This window comes from Thunnus thynnus, chromosome 4 (assembly GCF_963924715.1).
Source record: "Thunnus thynnus chromosome 4, fThuThy2.1, whole genome shotgun sequence".
NCBI lineage: Eukaryota > Metazoa > Chordata > Actinopteri > Scombriformes > Scombridae > Thunnus > Thunnus thynnus.
In genome coordinates, this window is record NC_089520.1 from 34,205,753 (window position 1) to 34,224,442 (window position 18,690).

The 18,690-nt window shown below is 39.0% G+C and overlaps 1 protein-coding gene across 2 annotated transcripts in view; it reads right to left on the minus strand.

Moving 5' to 3' along the window:
- The window catches only part of LOC137182141 (copine-9-like), a 173,469-nt gene that overhangs the window by 44,938 nt on the left and 109,841 nt on the right, over window positions 1-18,690 (minus strand). For both annotated transcript variants that reach the window (XM_067588442.1, XM_067588441.1), the window contains 7 exons: window positions 16,010-16,113; window positions 15,408-15,512; window positions 10,347-10,388; window positions 2,780-2,855; window positions 2,382-2,435; window positions 2,117-2,178; window positions 450-496 (listed from right to left, as the gene is read on the minus strand). In XM_067588442.1, coding sequence (XP_067444543.1) covers window positions 450-496; window positions 2,117-2,178; window positions 2,382-2,435; window positions 2,780-2,855; window positions 10,347-10,388; window positions 15,408-15,512; window positions 16,010-16,113 — 490 coding nt within the window. The remainder of the gene's footprint in view (window positions 1-449; window positions 497-2,116; window positions 2,179-2,381; window positions 2,436-2,779; window positions 2,856-10,346; window positions 10,389-15,407; window positions 15,513-16,009; window positions 16,114-18,690) is intronic.

An 18,690-nucleotide genomic window follows, 5' to 3' on the forward strand; every position in this document is an offset into this window, starting at 1 on the left:
GTCAACCTGCACATCACTGCCAGCCTCTGCCGAGGGACCACAGATGTAAATGAGCTGTTAAATATATCTGCTGCAATAATGTGTCATGCATTGTGCTTGATAATTAAACAATTAAAAGAAATGACCCTTCAGGGGTTCTGTAAAATATTACCTCTGGTGTTAGACAGACAACTACTGCATCACAAATAATTTGACAATGGTGTTCATCAGTCATATGTATATTGATACGATTCATAATAACGATATAACAATATAACGTTATATAACGTATAACGATTCATACGTTGCAGAAATATGATGATGTATTTTCTTTCCTCAACCTACAGAGGAGAATACATTCCTTCAATTACAATAAAAAGTAACAATCACAAACGTTGTAGTTCAAACGTTTTCACCAGACAACACACGTGGATATTTTCTGCATGCACAAAGATGTAATGCTGTCCTACCGTTGGATGCTGTGAAGTCTATGGCCACTGTGAAATTGAGTTGTGTCCTGTTGGGAGATTGAGCACATCGGCAAATCATCAAAACAGAAATGTTAGGACTGTGCCAGTATGTCCAGATGGAGGCCCGTGTACAGCTGTTCAGGCTGAACTGAGCTCATCAGTGGCTCACTGCTGTCACCTATGAGCACCAGGCAGGGGATCTGAACTGTGATTCAAACAATACAGGCTTCTGAAGTCCTGTAACCATGCTTTGAAATTGAAGTGCTGATTACCACTGGCTTATGCTGATATTCAACATTTTTACATTTGACTGTTTTCATGCTGAAGACTGTTTCTCCTTGAGTACTATTTATATCCAGGGGGAAAACAGCGTTTATATCAGAAGGGGAAGTTTTATTTTAATGATTACTTCAGTGTTATTTAGCATAATAACTAGGGATGCACCAATCCAACTTTTTCAGTCCTGCTACCTGGGCTTTCAGTATCGGCTGATAGCGAGTACCGATCTGATACCAGTGCTTAATTAATAAGCTGTATGCCTCACTGTGTTGAAGAGACTGGGATCATTCTTTTATGAGTAAAGCAAAATCAGGCTTAATTTAAACATTGATTTCCCAACTTTGTTTAGTCTTTATGAAAAAATGAAGTGTGTTCCTGGAGTTAACTTTCCGTATTCTAAGACAACTCGGCTCCACCACAGCAGTTGCTTTTTAGAGGTTTAAACCTCAGCGATTTTGAAGTTAAACAATTATTACTTTCAGCACAGAAAAAAACTACAACCCCAATGAAAAAACAAGCGTAGCAACTTGGTTTCTTGCGTCATGGCAACTTGGTTTCGTCTATATCCATAAATTTACCAAATTTCTCTTCTTAAGTAATTTTCACAATTTTGTAGCTGTAATCTCTGCTGTATAAAAACTTCTACACCAATGCAGGACCGTCCTCTTTGTGCTGCTGTTATTACAGACATGTCTGAGCTTAACTCAAGCTCGCCTCTTCTAGAGCTGTGACATTTAGCCCACAGAGGTCTTGGGCTTATGTGTAATGGTGTTCCTTAAAGGCCAATAAAAAACAGAACTATCATTTTTCAAGAAACTACTGTCCATATGTAAGCCACATGTCATATGGTTGAGAAAGGTTCTGTTCCAAGGCTGGATTTTTAGGTCATAGCATTGTTACAAATATGTCAATGGCTATTTTTTGGAGTTTTTTTTACTTCCGGAACAGAACTTGGATGTCTCAGTTTCACTTCAGCTCTCTATAAATTACTATGGTATACTTATGGCTATTTTTTTAAATAAATGTTTTTCTTATATTCATAATTTTCTTAAATCATGAATTTTACCATTTGGTAGGTTGAAAAACAATGCTATTGAGAAGAGTTACGGCATAGTTTGGTTTGACAAAGATCAGCCTCTGTGCATTTTGCCATTTTCCAAGGACTTTTACATCCAGAAGCCTGGACACATGAGGAATCCTTCCTACGAATAATAACTTTCAGGATATAGGCTACAATAAGCAAGTCATTGAAGGATAATGATTTTCTATTATAAACAATATATATATATATATATATATATATATATATATATATATATATATGCAAACATTGACTGTACTCTGATTTCAAGATCCTACTGATAAAATATTAGAGACTGAGCTCTTACCCTCCTCTGATGAAGTCGACAAATGTGTATTCTGACTCCACTTTGAAAGACAACAGAGTCACCTTGAAGATGGAGAGTAAAAGGTTAGAAATAAGAGTGAGGGAGAAAAAAAAAGGAAAGTAGCAGAGTGAGGACAAAGAGAGAAGATCTCTGAGAGGCTCATAGCAAACACCATCCGTTTACTGCTCTGACATGACCCGGCTGCTGTGAGTCATGTCCATGAAACGTGACAGCTGCTGATGAAACACAGTGCGGCAGGTCTTACCGTCCCTGAATTGACGTATTTCTTCTTCTTGCCTTTCTTTTTAGGATTCAAAACCTTGACCACGAGACAGAAAAACAAGAAATTAGTTTTTTTTTAACAAATTCGTCTCAGCAGAAATGTTTAGTTATTCAGAGCATGTTTGAGCCCCAGTGGGTGGATAATATATCGTTCTCAGATGAGGACTGGAATTCATTATATGAGAAATATCACTTAAATGAATAATATATAACTCTGTCAAGAATCTATTAATGTTGTTGCAAGTTCCCAAAACATTGTTACACTTTTGATATCCTTTACACGTTCGGGAAAATAAAGTTTTGGAGAAAGTCAGGGGTTCCATTTTAACTACTTGCTGATCCAAGTTACTCTCGTCATTCTTTCCTTTTCTTGCAGTTTACCTCGTAGACATTGAACTGACTCTGGCCTCTGGACAGCTCTCTGTAGCTGGTGGTGAACTCTCCGATAAAGTCATGACTGGAAGAAAGACAGGGAGACACAAAAATAATGAAAAACTGTGACGTCTTCATCTGCAATGTTATTTTCTGTCTGCTTTGACCAAGAATGATATTTCTGTTGTCAGCAGTGTTGGTGTTACTGTGTTGGCAGCTGCAGTTTTGCTGTGAAATAGTTGGAAAGTTGAGGTGTCTATGGGTGGAATACACTGGCCTTAAGAACACCAGATACTAACACAAACATGAGCAAATCACAATATTAAAGCTGCATTAATTGTTATCACATGACATGTTAGCAAACATGAAGCAACATTTGCTTTCATTTTAAGTCATGTTTCTGTCCACCTGAGGAATCTAAGTTCAATATTCCCTCTCATTTTAGCTCTCTTCCAGGCTCAACCAACTCCTGAAGGAAAGATCTGGCTCCTTAACTGCTAAATGATTTATTGTTGTTGCTAACTTTGTCTGTCTGCCATTTGCTGCTGGGCATATAAAAGCAAAGCGTTTTTGCTGAAAACAATGCCATCTGCGGGGGAAAACATTGTGGCTTGGGGTAAACCAAAACTCTCTGTAGCGCTGGAGGGACTTGCAGAGTTGGGTGATAATTCTCTATATCTTTCAGAATACACATATTTGAGTCATTGTGTATATAAAAAAAATGATTAGTGCAGTTTTAACTTTGAAAGGAATAATACTCAACGGTAGTGGATAACCTGACAGACACTGTGTGGTCCAGCAGATCAATAACACAGGAGCAGAACTTTAGACTTGGCTAAGCTGCAGCAGCATTTCCAGTCCCACACTGGTTATAAATAATCAAAACCTATTTCACTTTAAAAAACTATTTTAGCCCAGGATGAAATTTTAAATAAAATGTGACTCTCACTCTGAGCCCCAGGTTTAAAACACATTTTTGCCAAATGGGTACGCACCAGATAAAGGTCTGTGACTACTTTCAGTAGAAAATCAAAAACATTACACCAATTCCCTCAATGTATCATTGTGGGTCCTGACACTTAATTTTTGATTCACTACTTTTCTAAATCAAGGTACACCTACTGATGGGCATTTTGGGTAACTTTTTGACCTGTGGTGTTGGATGTTGGTGAAAGAGTTGTGAAAGAGTTTGTTCAACAAGAATTAGAAATAGTCTTTTCAGCTCTTGTCAACCCCTTAAAGGTCCAGTGTGTAGAATTTATTGGCATCTAGCGGTGAGGCTGCAGATTGCAACAAACTGAATACCCCTCCCCTCCCCTATCCTCCCCTTCCAAGCATGCAGGAGAACCAACAGTGGCTGTGAAACAAAAGGCTAGCAGCTAGCGCTATGGTCAGCTCCACCCTCTCGTCCAAATATGGTCACTTCTGGCTCCAAAAATCAAACATGGCAACGGCCAAATCCAAGATGGCAATGGTCAAATCGCTATACTTGAGGCTTCAAAACGGCAGTTCTCAAACCAATGGGTGACGTTCCGGTGACTATGTCCATATTTTTTTACAGTCTATGTAGATATAGAGGGCTCATTCTAAGGTAATGAAAACACAACAATTCTTATTTTCAGGTGATTATACACTAATTAAAACATACTTATGAATATTATATTCCATTTCTGCCAAGTCTGTTCGCAAGATGCCACTAAATTCTACACACTAGTCCTTTAAAAGGCAATATGTTCAACATCATGGTGTATAATTTCATAATGAAGAGAAGAGTCCTGACCAATGTTTCCCATGAGGATTTTTTTAGTCCAGGAGCTGCAGAGTTAAAATGTATGAATCTGTATTCAAAAAGAGTCCAAATGTGCAACACCATGGGAAGAAGATGACCCTTTTTTAGTTGAATTCTAGAGATACTTTCATGATCCACACAGTGAGTATGTAATAAAAGTATGAAAAAACATGTTTCCATTATGTGCCTGAAAGTTCGTCAGTGTGGCTACTTCTAAATCTTGAAAATGTGCACTTAAGCTGTACAATCCAAACATGTAGGTGACGTGTGCTTCAATCAAACTCAGTAGTTTGTGTTCTTTATTTCGACCATTTACTGAAAAACTCGCATACTTCGAAATCTCAAAATGAAACACAGTAACAGCGTTAATATGATCAAACTGACGAAAACAAGCAAAGACAATTACTTGTTCAGATTGTTAACAAAGCCAGAGCTGTTTGTGGTTTCTATTATTCCCTATAAAATATTCTACAATGGAAATAAAGAGCCGCTTCTCATTAGCAGTTTAAATAATATGAAATATTAAATGACCATCAAATTTCATTATTGACTTTGGAAACAGTAAGAATCTAAGGTCCTCCTACTAGCTTTTTCTAGAGATTCAAACCTTGTTATAGTATGTGACAGTGATGGTGTCTCCATGACAACTGAACAAACTCCATCTGCTGAGGACAACCATGAGATGTGGTTGAAAGCTGGTAAAGTTACTCTTCACCATATGTCTACATTATTGTCAATGATGAAGCGTTAGTAGAAGTCGAACCTGGACAGTCATATGGCCCTGGCATTCCTCACACAGAACAAAGCTGATATCAGTTAGTTCAGTTATATCCTCCTCAGTTGACACACTTTATTCTGCACTTTCTCTCTTTCTTACTCTCAAACCTTTTATCCATCAGTGCAGTTCCCTTTTTATCCTATTTTTAACATTTCCTTCTTTACACACCAAATCATCTCTGTCAAACTATGTATGTATACAGTATGTACACCATATATGCTAACACATTGTTACCACACAGTCTATCATGATATTCCCCAATACACAATACTTCTCCACTGAAGTCCTCAAAGCATTCAGCTGAGCTTGCAAGTGCTCTGTGTCATCTGTAACCTAAGACAGACTCCAAAGCAAATGCATCCAAACACAAGATGGAAAAGTTAAAAATATAGAGAGGACAAATGGGAATATTGTACTCTGGCAACCTGGGGCTACATGCATAAACAATGCATATGCACAAAAACCATGCATACGCCATTTCCTGCACATTAACTGGTATTTATAAAAGCAGAATTTGCAGTGAGAATGTGCGCACCTCACGCATTCTTTACACCAGGTGTACACATGTTTTTCTAAAGCGATCTGAGGTTGATGTGATGAGGTGAAGATGAAATATAAGGTAAGTGACAGAATCTTAGTGAAACATTGTTTGTCTTGGTTGATAACCAGCTGCACTGACTGTGTGTTTTTTTTTGCATTTACACAGAGATTTGTAAATCGCCAATCAAAGGCACATTTATAAAGGTAACATTGATAAATTACCGTGTGATTAATTTGATCATTTTTTAATTTACATGGCAGTCAACATTTTATTTTGCTTTTAAAATTCTTTTTATTATATAAAAGCAAGTATATCTCTGGCCACTTTCAGAGTGGAAGCTAATTAGCACAATAGCACTGATTCCCACTACACGTCACATTCTTTTGGGCAGGGGGGCATTTTATGCCTTTTTTTATAGGGGTGACATGCAACAAGGATCTACAGCCAAATTGGAACCACAGACATTGCAGTTATATAGCATACCTCTTAACCAGTAGGCTACCGTGGCATGCCCACGTCACTTTTTTAGTCATTTTATTTCAACAACTGCTAGGTCATCAGCAGCTCCTGCACACTCAGTGTATTGTTCATCCCACATGGAGCCTCCCGGTGGGGCAGCATGCCTGCTGCTGTGTTTACACTGGGAACAGTGGAGGCAGAGGTGGAAACCCTTTGACTGCACCTTTACCTCTCTGCCTACCTACATTTTGTAATGTGCAGCACTCTTTTACTCCCCCTCCTTCTAACAGTACAAGTAAAGTTTCACTCGGCTACATTAAGATGTCTCTCATGCCACTTGATGAAGATCAGAAATATTCAGGGCTATGTTCAAAACATTCAGGAATGAACTCCTGAATGATCATGATAATACTTTAGGGAGCACTCAAATAAATCACAGACGGGACCAACACTGTGTCTACACAGAATCTGTTTCTGCAGTGTTTTTGAGTTGTCTGTCTCGCACATCTGACTAACAGACTTGCTTCTATTTCAATTCAGCTGTCTACATGTAACGACTTGTGTTTTAAGGTGTTAAATAAGGTGTACAGAACTTTTAAAAGAGGATCCCCCTAAATGGTGACTTGATCATCTGAGGGGAAATGCCTAAAGTTGTTAATACTAATACTGATACTGGTAAGGATCATCTATGAATCAATTGCCCCATGTCTAGACAGCAAGCGTAGCGTGAGTAGCACGTCAGCAGAGCAGCAGCAGCAGTGAGTGCTCCGTCTGTGTGTCTACACTCGAGGTGTTCAGGTGCAGTGTTGAGCGTAGGTCATCCTCATGTTGGAAGCCTGCACCGAGAAGGTGCAGACAGCTGCGTCGATTAAAAGCGTATCTGTTGCATGTGACATGTGTGTAAAAAGCGCGTCTGACACACTCGCTGTCTAGACACGGGGTAGCAGAGACTGCCTAACTTGTAATCAACTAGCATTTTAATATGCATGTGATTTCACTGTTTCCCCAATGCACGGTCACTGCACTCTGTCTTGGAATGAATATACTGCCCCTGAATATTCTCCTCTTGAGAGGATCTCTTGGAGAGGGAAGGCTTTCATGACTTCAACACATTATTTTTCATCTGAACATGAAAAATCCCCCTCCAGCGTCATCAGATTGGTAAATATCAACTCCCTGCATGCCCTCAGATCATCTCTGCATCTCAATATATCACCACCTGAAGCTGTGTGTGACACTGCTGCTGCCTGTGTAATGCTGGTATTTAGAGGGGAATCCTCAAGGAGCGAGCAACGAGTTCATCTCCCCATAGGCAGCGGGGAGGGAGATGAAATATAAGAAGAGGGGGAGGAGGGGAAACAGAAACAAAGCAGTAACACACTAGAGGTTTAGGTAAAGAGAGAGACAGGGAAATGAAACTTTGAGGAAAAAAAAGTGACGAGTAGGAGAGACAAAAGGAGAAAGAGAATTAAATTCTGACAGAATACAGCAGGTGTTGATGTTTGTTGATGTAGTTTTTGGTTTATTTTCAGTGTTTTTATGAAGGCATAAAGGATGATGGATGATGCACTGTCCTGTCAAAGTTATCTGCCTTACTCTTCCCTGTTATCTTATGTAGACTGTGTCATATATAATATGTTCCCTGAACTTATATGTATATATATATATATTACGATAAAAACATTATAGAAGAACTACCTACTTCATGATAAGATATTTTTAGTGGATGTACTTCAGGTTTATTGTTAATAATAATGTATATGAAAGTGGTAACTGAAAAGTTGAAATGACTGTCTGAGGGCTGGGATAGTTCATTCACATTCATATTCACTTTTTAACCTCTGTCTTTGAAAACCTGCAATAAACAGTTAAATGTGCTAATTATATAAAAAAAAAAAATTTTAAAAATCAGAAAAGTAGTATACCACAACCATGTCTTGTATTATTCCATTGGGTGTCTGGAGTTGTGTGTAATTTTGAGGTGTAATGTACAGTGTTTCTCTATAGGTGTGAAGGTCATCTGGGGAGGTCAAGCGGGTTTTTTCAAATTGTAACAATATTTTAGCTGTGACTGTATGAAATCAAAAGGAAAAGATGTACAAATGAAAACATATTGTATCATATAGTTGACAGTTACTTACTGCACTGGGATACTTAAATGGAACTGAACCATTGTTAACATGATTAGTTCCACCAGTGCTGTGAAAAGGATCTACTACAGATGCAACAACGTTGTATTGGCATGGTGTTGCAGGGTGTGCAGGACATTTAAAGCAATCCATGCATTTCAGTGAATTCAGTTCTGTTCAGATTACACAAGTCTAATTTCTCAGCCCTCCCCAGGTTTTCATTACAGCCCCAAACATCTCTTTGTTTACCAATTTAATTTACTGAATTTCATCAGCTCTGTGCAGTTTATGTGGGTGTAATGATGGGCCAGAAAGATGCTATAGTTAACCAGAAAGATAGGAACCCATTTAGACCACACAGACTTCCTAATTAGAAGTCCGTATGCACAAAGAAAAAAATGAAATGTTTCGAGACAAAGGCAGTTACAAGAGTCAGACATCACAAGGTAAATGGACTGTAATTTGTTTCCACGCTTTGGGGTAAGTTGCCTTCTTATAACGGATTAGATGGACTAAAGAGTTCATTGTCGATTACAACTGAATTGCTTTCATTTTGCACTGTACAAAAACAATGAGTGTAGTTAACAATGAAACTCTTCCCAATTAATCCGGTCCATTAATTAATCCCACCCAAATGGTTTTAACATGATGTCATCTGTGGTCATATACCAGTGAAAAACACTTCTGAAACTAAACTTTGCCTCAACTAATGTCACTTGAGTCAGTGCCGGTTTGAAAATGAAACAAATCTGTGGATGTGGAGGAGCACTTAGAAAAAAGTGAGGTTAGCAGACCTCTGTAGCTCCTCATCTCTGCAGGAGGCTAGCAGCTCCAGGCTACATTAACCGCTACTAGCATAACACAAGTGAATCTTGGACTGACCTGTCTGCGGTCAAGTTACATTTTGGGTAATGTAGACGTCAGGTTTTGACAAGGAAGAAGAATGCACGGTATAAACAAAATGTAATCTCTGGTTCTTTTGCATCAATTTTGACCCTTTTTTAAAAACTGTCCATTGTGAATCAGACAGTGCATTGAGTGCAATGCTGAATCAGTGAAAAACTCCTTCAATATCTGTGAAAACAGTCCTTTAGTCCACATGTGTCCCACTTGGTCTAACTACAGTATATTAATCCATTTCACATTTCATAATGGAATTTTCTTTTTTTGTGTTTTTGGGGTGTGCTATATATGGCTCTATGTAGGGAAAACACTGCTTTATATATGTAACAGTTCAGTGAGAATAGACTGTATATGGACCATTACATTCACATGTGGAGGGTTTACTCTGCAGCACACATCCTGCGCTCCCTGGCAGAATGATTACAGAGGAGTTCTTTTTGTCACGATTCAGCCTAAAATCTCTGATAATGGCTTGTTGTCAAAATAAACATTCCTTGCCATGATGCCCTAAGAAGACAAAACAGACTTGTCTGTCAAACCCTGAAAAAGCAACTGACATGCAACATAATTACAGCCTGATTTTGTGTCAGTTGGATAAATTTTGCTGGAAATCTGCAAGAAAAACTTTTACCTTTAGTTTCCTCATGTCTTGCAGGCTGTGGGGACAGGGATTTGGAAATCTGGGATTGGGGATTGTAAAATTACCACAAGAATTTCAAATGAATCCTGACTGAAATGTATGGGCCACCTTAACGCAGGGCCAGACAGCCTGAAAAACCCACCTTTCACCTGCCAGATGCTTTTGATTTGTCACCGAGCATGTGCCACAAGGGTGGAGCCTTCCATTTGTCGTAATAATGTAATAATAAGACTGAAAGACCTGTACCCCTCCCTTGGGTCAGACAGAACAAGGTGTGACATTTGAATGATTCAGTGCGGAGCTGAAAATGAATAAAGGATAAGAAGAAGAAGCTTACCTCCCGTCTCGGTCCCAGTCGTAAACGTCCACCTTGACTGTCCTGGAAGGAGGTGAGATGAGGGAGTGGAGGAAAGACAGACAGAGGTGAGATTCACAGAGAAGAGAGAGAGTGAGGGTGGGAAAGAGAAATGATAGAGAGACAGGAGAGAGATTAAAAGCAGGAAAGTAAGTCAGGAAGTAAACTTTTCTTGGCCTTAACTTCACAGAATGCTTCACATTTTAAAATAACTACTGTACAAACCAGTGAAAATGAGACTTATTACATAATACATGTTAAGATTACAACAGATTAATCTTCACTTAAAGGAATATAAGACTGTTTTGGTACTGATTTTTATATGCAATGAAAACACAAACACTTGTAATATTCCATATATATCCCTGTGTGGTATACATACATCATTGACTCTTTTGCTCCACAGCACACACTAAATACACTCCATGAAATTACTTTGTGATAGTAGGCCAGCATAATTAAATGACTAGTCTCTTGTCATAAAAAGGTATAACAAGATGAACCTGATAGGAAGCCCTTTGTCAGAAATAAACTGTGGGCCCCTACTGACTCCCATTCTCTCATTAAGGGTCCCTCAAGTTCAGTGCAGTTGTGTGTGTTTATCATATTTTGCCTTGAGTCCCAGATACCAACCAGCGCTCCTGTATTGGCTATAAACCAGTCAAGACTAGATTTTCATAGAACTATATGTTGGTCCCTCTACAAGACAGGTCCTCTGAATTAGGTAATAATGCAGGACCTGCCTGAGGGTCCTTATCATTTGGGTGTACACAGTTGTTACTCTTTGATGGGGCATATCCAGAAACAAAATTGGCATTTAATAAAATTATCACAAACTATTTGACATATAGTAGAAGCTCTTTAAAAATGCCCAAACAGCTGAGCACTGTAGTTTTTACTAAATGTTACTCAAACTGGAGGAAATAGTGCTTTCATTGAGGACTATTTTAAGCGGCGGATGAATCCACATTTAGTGCTCTAGTGAGTATTTCTGGCAGCAGTGTGTGGGACGGATAAACTACATCTGTGTGTACATGGTAATGAAGGAACATGTCACCCAATGCAACAGTGCGGGTTCATTAATGTGTTTTCAATTGTTTTTAGACAACAATAGAGCTCTATGGCACAGAGAAATTAGATATATCAGGCTTCAGATGCACACACAGTACTTGTTGGTAGGATACATTCATTATTGTTTGGGTATCACCAGACTCATCCTTTAACATAACTGTCAGTGGGTGTGAACTAAGGTCATACATACGTTTGTATTAATGGACCAAGCAGTGTGGTGGTCACTAAGATTGATAGGGTTAAGGATATTTATATATTTATTATTTCTTCATTATTATATGGCATGTGGATACATGAATTTAAAAATTCATATTCACTCAGTACGCTGTAGCACGCTTTGCTTGTTTATTGTTGAGAATGTTTGATTCACCAACGCATTCCCTTTTTATTGCAAAGGGAAACGTTTTGCCTGCTAGTTAAAAACAATGTTTTTTGTTAATTCTTTTTCGTTAAGTTTACTATTGTCCTCCACAAAACTAAATTATATTACAAGTATTCTCAGTGTCATATGCTAAAGAAGCAGCATGGAGGAGAAGTGAGCAGTAACACAATCATGAGGTGGACGGGAAGTGAATTCAAAGGTTTGTCCAGGGAGGCCAATAGCTGCAAATAAATAAAACTCAAGGAAATTAAGAAATATTTGACAACGTACAGAAATTATATAGAGCTGAAAATCACTACAAATACAGAAAACAGAAGCAAAAAAAGAAACACTGCAGTCAACAGCACAGTAGACGTTTCCATGGGACACAAAACTGAGGAACATGGCAGGATGCATGATTTGAGTTTTGGAAAATGAGCTAACAATGTTTATTTCAGTTTTAACATTGTGATTGTGTGAATCCAACATTATTTACTAACATGGTCATCAGTTTTTAGTGTCCCCAGAGAACTTTTGTGTAGCTGCATGTGTAACTCAATTCTGTTTTTGTAACTGGTGAAATGTGACCACTTGTGTTTTATTTACAAGATTTTCAGCTTTTTTTCTGAATGCAACATTTGTATTGCCAAAGTGGTGAAGATCTTTTCCTTATTTGCTTTTGTTTTGTCCAGCGACTTGTGTTTTTCTCAAAGGTACCTCGAGGAGTTTTTCATCACCAGTAGCACTATGAAGCAATGTTTTACAAGTGGGTCACACTACTCCACTGATCTACAGGTGGCAGTGACGCGGCAACAAAGTAATGTTCCAGCAAAGGGCAGAGAAGAAGACTGCTAGCTAGTAAACAATGCAGGTTTCAAAATGATTAAAAATCAGCTTTGCTATTGTTTTATACGCTAAGAAATTAACTTAACACGTTTGTTACACTTTAAGGATGCACACAATGCTTTCTGGTGAGAGACACTGAATGTAAAGATATGTTTTGGTCCAAAAGAAAACTCCACCTTGAGCCTAAGTGAGTAGCTCTTGGTCTAAAAAGTGAGGGCAATGCGGAAGTGCCTTAAACCTGCAGTCTCTCTAATGGCCAGCAGGGGGCAACTCCACTGGCTGCAAAGTGAAGTCCAATGTATGGAAGTCTATGAGAAAATGACCCTACTTCTCACTTTATTTATTACTCCAGTAAACAGTTTCCTAATGAGTTTATGGTCTCAATCGCTAGTTTCAAGTCTTCTTCAATAGGCTACAGGATGATGTTCATTTTGTAAATTATGGCCCCATTTAGAGTAAAATAGACAATAAAGCAGGGTATGCTTTAGGGCGTGGCTACGTTGTGATTGACAAGTCATTACCACAGCGACAACGTTGTTTACGTTATGTAACCACAATGTAACCCCAGATGGTATGGGCGTAGCTGTCACTATTTCAGTGTCTTTTCAGTTCATGTTAATTGTAACATTTCAGCGTTTGATTGTGATAAATGACCCTCTAAGGAGTCAACTGTACTACACCATACTAACCAAGCTAGCAGCTAGTGCTAGGGTCAGCTCCACCCTCTCGTCCAACTATGGTCACTTCTGGCTCCAAAAATCAAAGGTGATGGTCAAATCCAAGATGGCAATGGTCAAATCGCTAAACTCAGGGCTTCAAAACGGCAGTCCACAAACCAATGAGTGACGTCAAGGTGACTAGGTCCATATTTTTTACAGTCTATGCTTGAGCCCTATCAGCCTCCATAGGTTGGGGAGGAAATGCCTCAGAGGAAAGCAACAAGCATACAAAGTACATCTGTCTGCCTGAAAGGCACCCCTCCCCCACTTCGTTAACTACAGTAAATTCTTATTTTAGTTTAGGTTTAGTTTAGGCTAAATCTTAAAACTTGGATCAATAGTTTATGGTAAGTGGAAGTACAATGCTACAGATATTTATGTGTTTGTTGCTGCTTTGCCTCCATGTTGGTCTCAATAACACCAGCACTGGCCTGAGACTGACAACACGGCCGACTGCTGGCATTATTCTGACCACCACAGAGTTTGTCTTGGGAATGTGTAATATTGTCAGGGGCTAGATGAGATTCTTCACTGTTTTACCTTTTTATTCTGAGTATTTCAGAATTCTGAGTATTTATTGATTTTTAGTCTTTATCCTGAGTAATCTTATTGTACAACTACTTTTTATCTAGGTATTTATGAGATGTATGATGTGTCGTACTGTTGAGTTATTTGGTACTGTACAGCAGCAGCATTGTGTGTCCTCTGGGACAATAAAGTCTTTTCTTATCTTATATGTTAAGTTATGTTTATTTATTTACATAATAATGCACAACAATGCAAACCATGATGAAGGTTAGTATTGAATTAAGTTGAAACCCTTGTACACTAACAAGGTCAGTGCAGCAGTGTCACATGAAGTCTTTGTATTGACTGACCACCGGCAGCAGCTACAACTGTAAGTTCTTTGTCACAACTGAAGAAGAGACTCTTCAAACTGAGAGCATGTGAATGGAAAGCAAATCTGCCTGACGTTTGTCATTGTGAATAAACAGTTGTTGCTTCAACCTAATACCTTGAGTGTATATACTGTATTATATTGTTCACCACATATACTATTGCACATATTTGTTGCTTTGAGATAGATACCATACTAAGGTTCCCCTTAGGGTTGAGGGGAGGTATGTGGGGTTGTGGGTGTGTTTATTTGTGCTCTAGAGTGTAACCGCTGTGAAACAATCAAAAAATAACGTTTTATTGATCTGATTCACTGGCTTTCTCAATACCAGCGCTCCCTCTCTTCATTCACTTTCTAGCTCACTCGACCACTGCCCTCTCTCTCTCTCTTTCTCTAGTCTTTTTTAAAATGAGTTGGGAAGGCGACAGCAAAGTCTAACTTTACTTTTAACGTTATCAAACGAAGAGAAATGTCCTCCCCTCGCTTAGTAACTTTGTACTCCCTCATGGCAGAGTTTACTGCTCTGATCAGTCTGATCTCCAGCTGTGATTGGCCACCGCAGCCTTCAGCCACAGTGACATCGGGTTGCGTCTCTTCAAAAGTTGACTCTGGCTCAAGTTTCCGGCCGCAGTCCGGTGTGCTGCTGCAACGGCCAAAACGGCCAAAACAGCAACAGCTGAAATGCACTACCCCCATTCAAATGAATGGGAGGACTGGTGTATTTGCTGCACCACCTGATTTGGTCTGAATACAGCCTAAATTGCGTTATATGCAAATATAGTGACAATAAAGATCTCTTATTCTTATCTTACATGTAGTTACCTTGTTATCTCGAGTTGAGGTAATTTAACTTACATTTTTACAACTCTTTTGCATTTTCCACAAGTAGATGATTTTTAACTGATTATTCTTTAATTACTTTATACTTGAATTTCGTTAACTCACGTTTAAGGAAGAAGGGAAATTTGAAGTTGAACCAGCTTAATATGTCTTACCATTTGTAATGGGAATTTACAACCACCGGGATGAGGACAGGGTACATTAAATCATCACCTATCAGCAGCCAGACCACTGAAAAGTCCTCCGATACTCTGCAGGGATTTGTGGTTATTAATTCTAAACCTCTGACTCCTGCGCTGTCACCTCACCTGTCGTAGTCTCCATTGCAAAGCGCTCGAACAGGGATTGTAAATGACTGCCAAACAGGGTTCAGATTGTTCTTGATCACCTCGGTCTTGTGGCAGATGGTGAACCTGGAAAAACAAAGAGGCAGCTGAAGATGGTGAAGATGACAAGTCTAAACATTTCTGATCAGAGAGTTCACGTGGTGGGAGCAAGGACAGGATAGGGTAGCTCATACCGAGATACAGACAATCTCTTGAAGTACGTTTCAATTGAATAAAATTTGCTGCATGAGACAGCGGAAACAGAACAAGCTCAAAAAGGGTTTTGATGCCAAACTGTATGTCTGAAATATTGAAGGCTACAGTACGTACAGATTAGAACGTTCTGTCTCAGTGTCAAGAAAATCTATTAGCCCTTCTTCCATCTGACAGGCAAAAAGCTTTCAGACTCCTCATGGGACTGGATCCAACAGAGAAATCTGCTGGCAGATTTTCAGTTGCTGTCGGTAACAAGGAAACAGCGGCGACAGAGGAGAGGCACATTTGCCTCGGGGTGATGGACTAACAGATGGACTGCACTGTAGAGGATTTGCTTTCACACACATTTAACAAAAACACACACTCACGTCCCATCCTCGTTGCTGCGGTAGAAGACCAGGAAAGGGTCAGACTTGCCAAAGAAATCCTTTTTGTCCAGCTTGTTGGCACAGAACTGCATGGTGGCTATGTCCTGAGAGAACAACAACCGTTTATTTTTACACCCTCAACTGATTTTTTTTTTCTAATTTTACTTCAACTTGCAACTGGGCTTGGAACTTATATTCTTACCACTCTCATGTCAATGAGATAAATATGAAATTACTGCTAGCAGTGTGTTAGCTTAGCTTAGCATAAAGACTCCACGGGTGAAAAGCTATCCTGGCTATGTCCAAAGATAAAAACATTTGCCTACCAGCATGCCTAAAATTCATGAATTAATATGCTAGGACTCCAAGTTTGCTGTTTCTTTCTTGGCTGGGAGCAGTTGCCGGGTAACCAGCAAAGACAGCAAAGGAAGTTAAGGCTGAGGTATGGAAGGTCGCTCTACACTTTTAATAAGTGTTGCTCAACAGAAATTAAAGAGTCACACAACGTTTTCAATTCAGGCTTCAGCAAAAGGTTTTGGTCGTCTCCATGGTAACCACCATCATCCAGCCAGGTCATTTAGTTACATTATATCATCCCAAACAGGACTAATTAAACAAGGAAGTTACAAGTTATCTAAAGTTACAGACCAAAATATCATTAAGGAAGTTCAGTGAAAACTACAATCTCCATGGCAAGGTTAGTAACACTACCAAATCATTATGCGACAAAATATGACAGTGTCTGCGACATAACAAAATTTTCCAGGTGTGCGACGTGACAGGAAAGTGTCGAGTGACACTTTTTTCTGTGGAAAATGCGTCATATTTGTCAGGCGACCTGCCATAAATCAGCCTTTACTGCTCACAGCCAAGAAATAGTTTAGCACCTGCTTTTTACACTCCCAATGTTCAGAAAATCAATGTGTAAAATTGGTTAAGTTTCCCTTTAAAACTAGTCGAAAAGTGTAATAATGCATTTTGAAGTGTCTCCAGAGATAATAGTTGGCTTTACTATTATTCTCGTATTGAGGTCACCTTGTTCTGCAGCATAAATGAATGAATAAACTGCATTCAGGCAGGTTTTCTAACCAACCAGAATGAGTTGGTGTGAATGAGTTAGTTCTTATTGGGAGATCAACATGAAGAGCTGTTCCAGGTGTCAAAACTCAGAGTCAGTCACACTGGTGCAGCCAAATAAGTTCCCACATACACACATTCCAATTTTCACTCGTATATACAGTGAAATACTGCACGGTAGGTTATTGTGAAGGAGAGCCGCGCTGCAGTACTAGCAGGCTAAGGTGGACAAAACACAGTCGAAGAATGAAAGGATCTGCATTTGATCTGATTTATTTTAGCTGATACTGATCTATTAAAATATGCCTAAATCAGCCCCCAGTAATACTACTTGGTACATCTCTGAATTTATTCAGAAAAACAACAAACCACAAGCAGGTGTACAGAGTGTCTTTTTATGATCCCCTTTTGCTGATAAATACTTAATAAAATCCTATAATGACAGAGATTCTTATGAGTGAAGTTTTGCCTGGATGCACTGAAGGCATATGAGTTTTTGTACTAATTTAAGAAATCTGGCAGATATCTAGTGTCCACCTCAAGTGCAATGAACAGCGAAGGTGTAGTGACTTCTGACAGATAAATCTGGTACAAAAGGTAAAGATGCAGTTGGTTGTTATATGTATTATACTTCAAACCTTAGAACTGATATTTTATCCATGAAACAAAACTAACCAGAGAGGCTTTTTCCAGAGGCAGGTATGTAATAAAAAAAAGTAAAAAATAAACCATAACTAATAAATAAATGTAAGCTTTGAGTTCTGACACCCTCAAGGACTCTGGAGTATACTGTCAACCCTGCCCTGTGGCCTGCAGTGTGAGAAGAACCTTCTTCGTATTCATATTATGCATATGGATGTGAGGAAGTTTCACTTAATTCTGTATATACATTACAGCAAACCGCTTCCACAGTATTCACATCATTACCAGCATGGATGTAATTGCATATGTTTGCATGCGCAACCACATACTATAATACCATGGTGAATATGTTTGTGTGTGTGTGTGTGTGGTGAGTGTATGCTTTGATTGGAGTGTCTAATTATTTACCCACCGTGGCAAGAAAAGTGAACTGGATAAATAATTCATGAGCAGCTCTCATCATCACTTTGAAGGAAACGTAAAAAGTCACTTTCCTTCCACTTGATGTAGATGACAAAATTATTCTCAAGTCTGTTTGGTCATTTAAATTCACTTGGCAAAGTTAAAAATGGAAACACAGAACGTGACTGTCATAAATTCAGACTGCAGTACTTAACTTTCTGACCCCTGTCTCGGACTTTTTATACCTACTGTGTGTGTGTGTGTGTGTGTTTGTGTGCGTTTTGTTACCTCATTGGGACCTTTTGCAGTATAAACACCGACCTTGTCGGTACCAGTAGTCCTCATAAGGATCAAAGCCCAGTCCTAATGAGGCAAGACTTCAATTCTGAGGTCCCCACTATGTTTAGAGTTAGGGTTTGGATGAGGTTGTCCACAATGAATGGAAGTCAATGTGATGTCCTAACAAGGATAGCTGTGCAAACTAGGAGTGGGCCCTGCTGAGTTTGGTAAGTAAGTGTGTGTGTGTGCTTGCAAAATCCTAAGTATGATCTGATACTAAC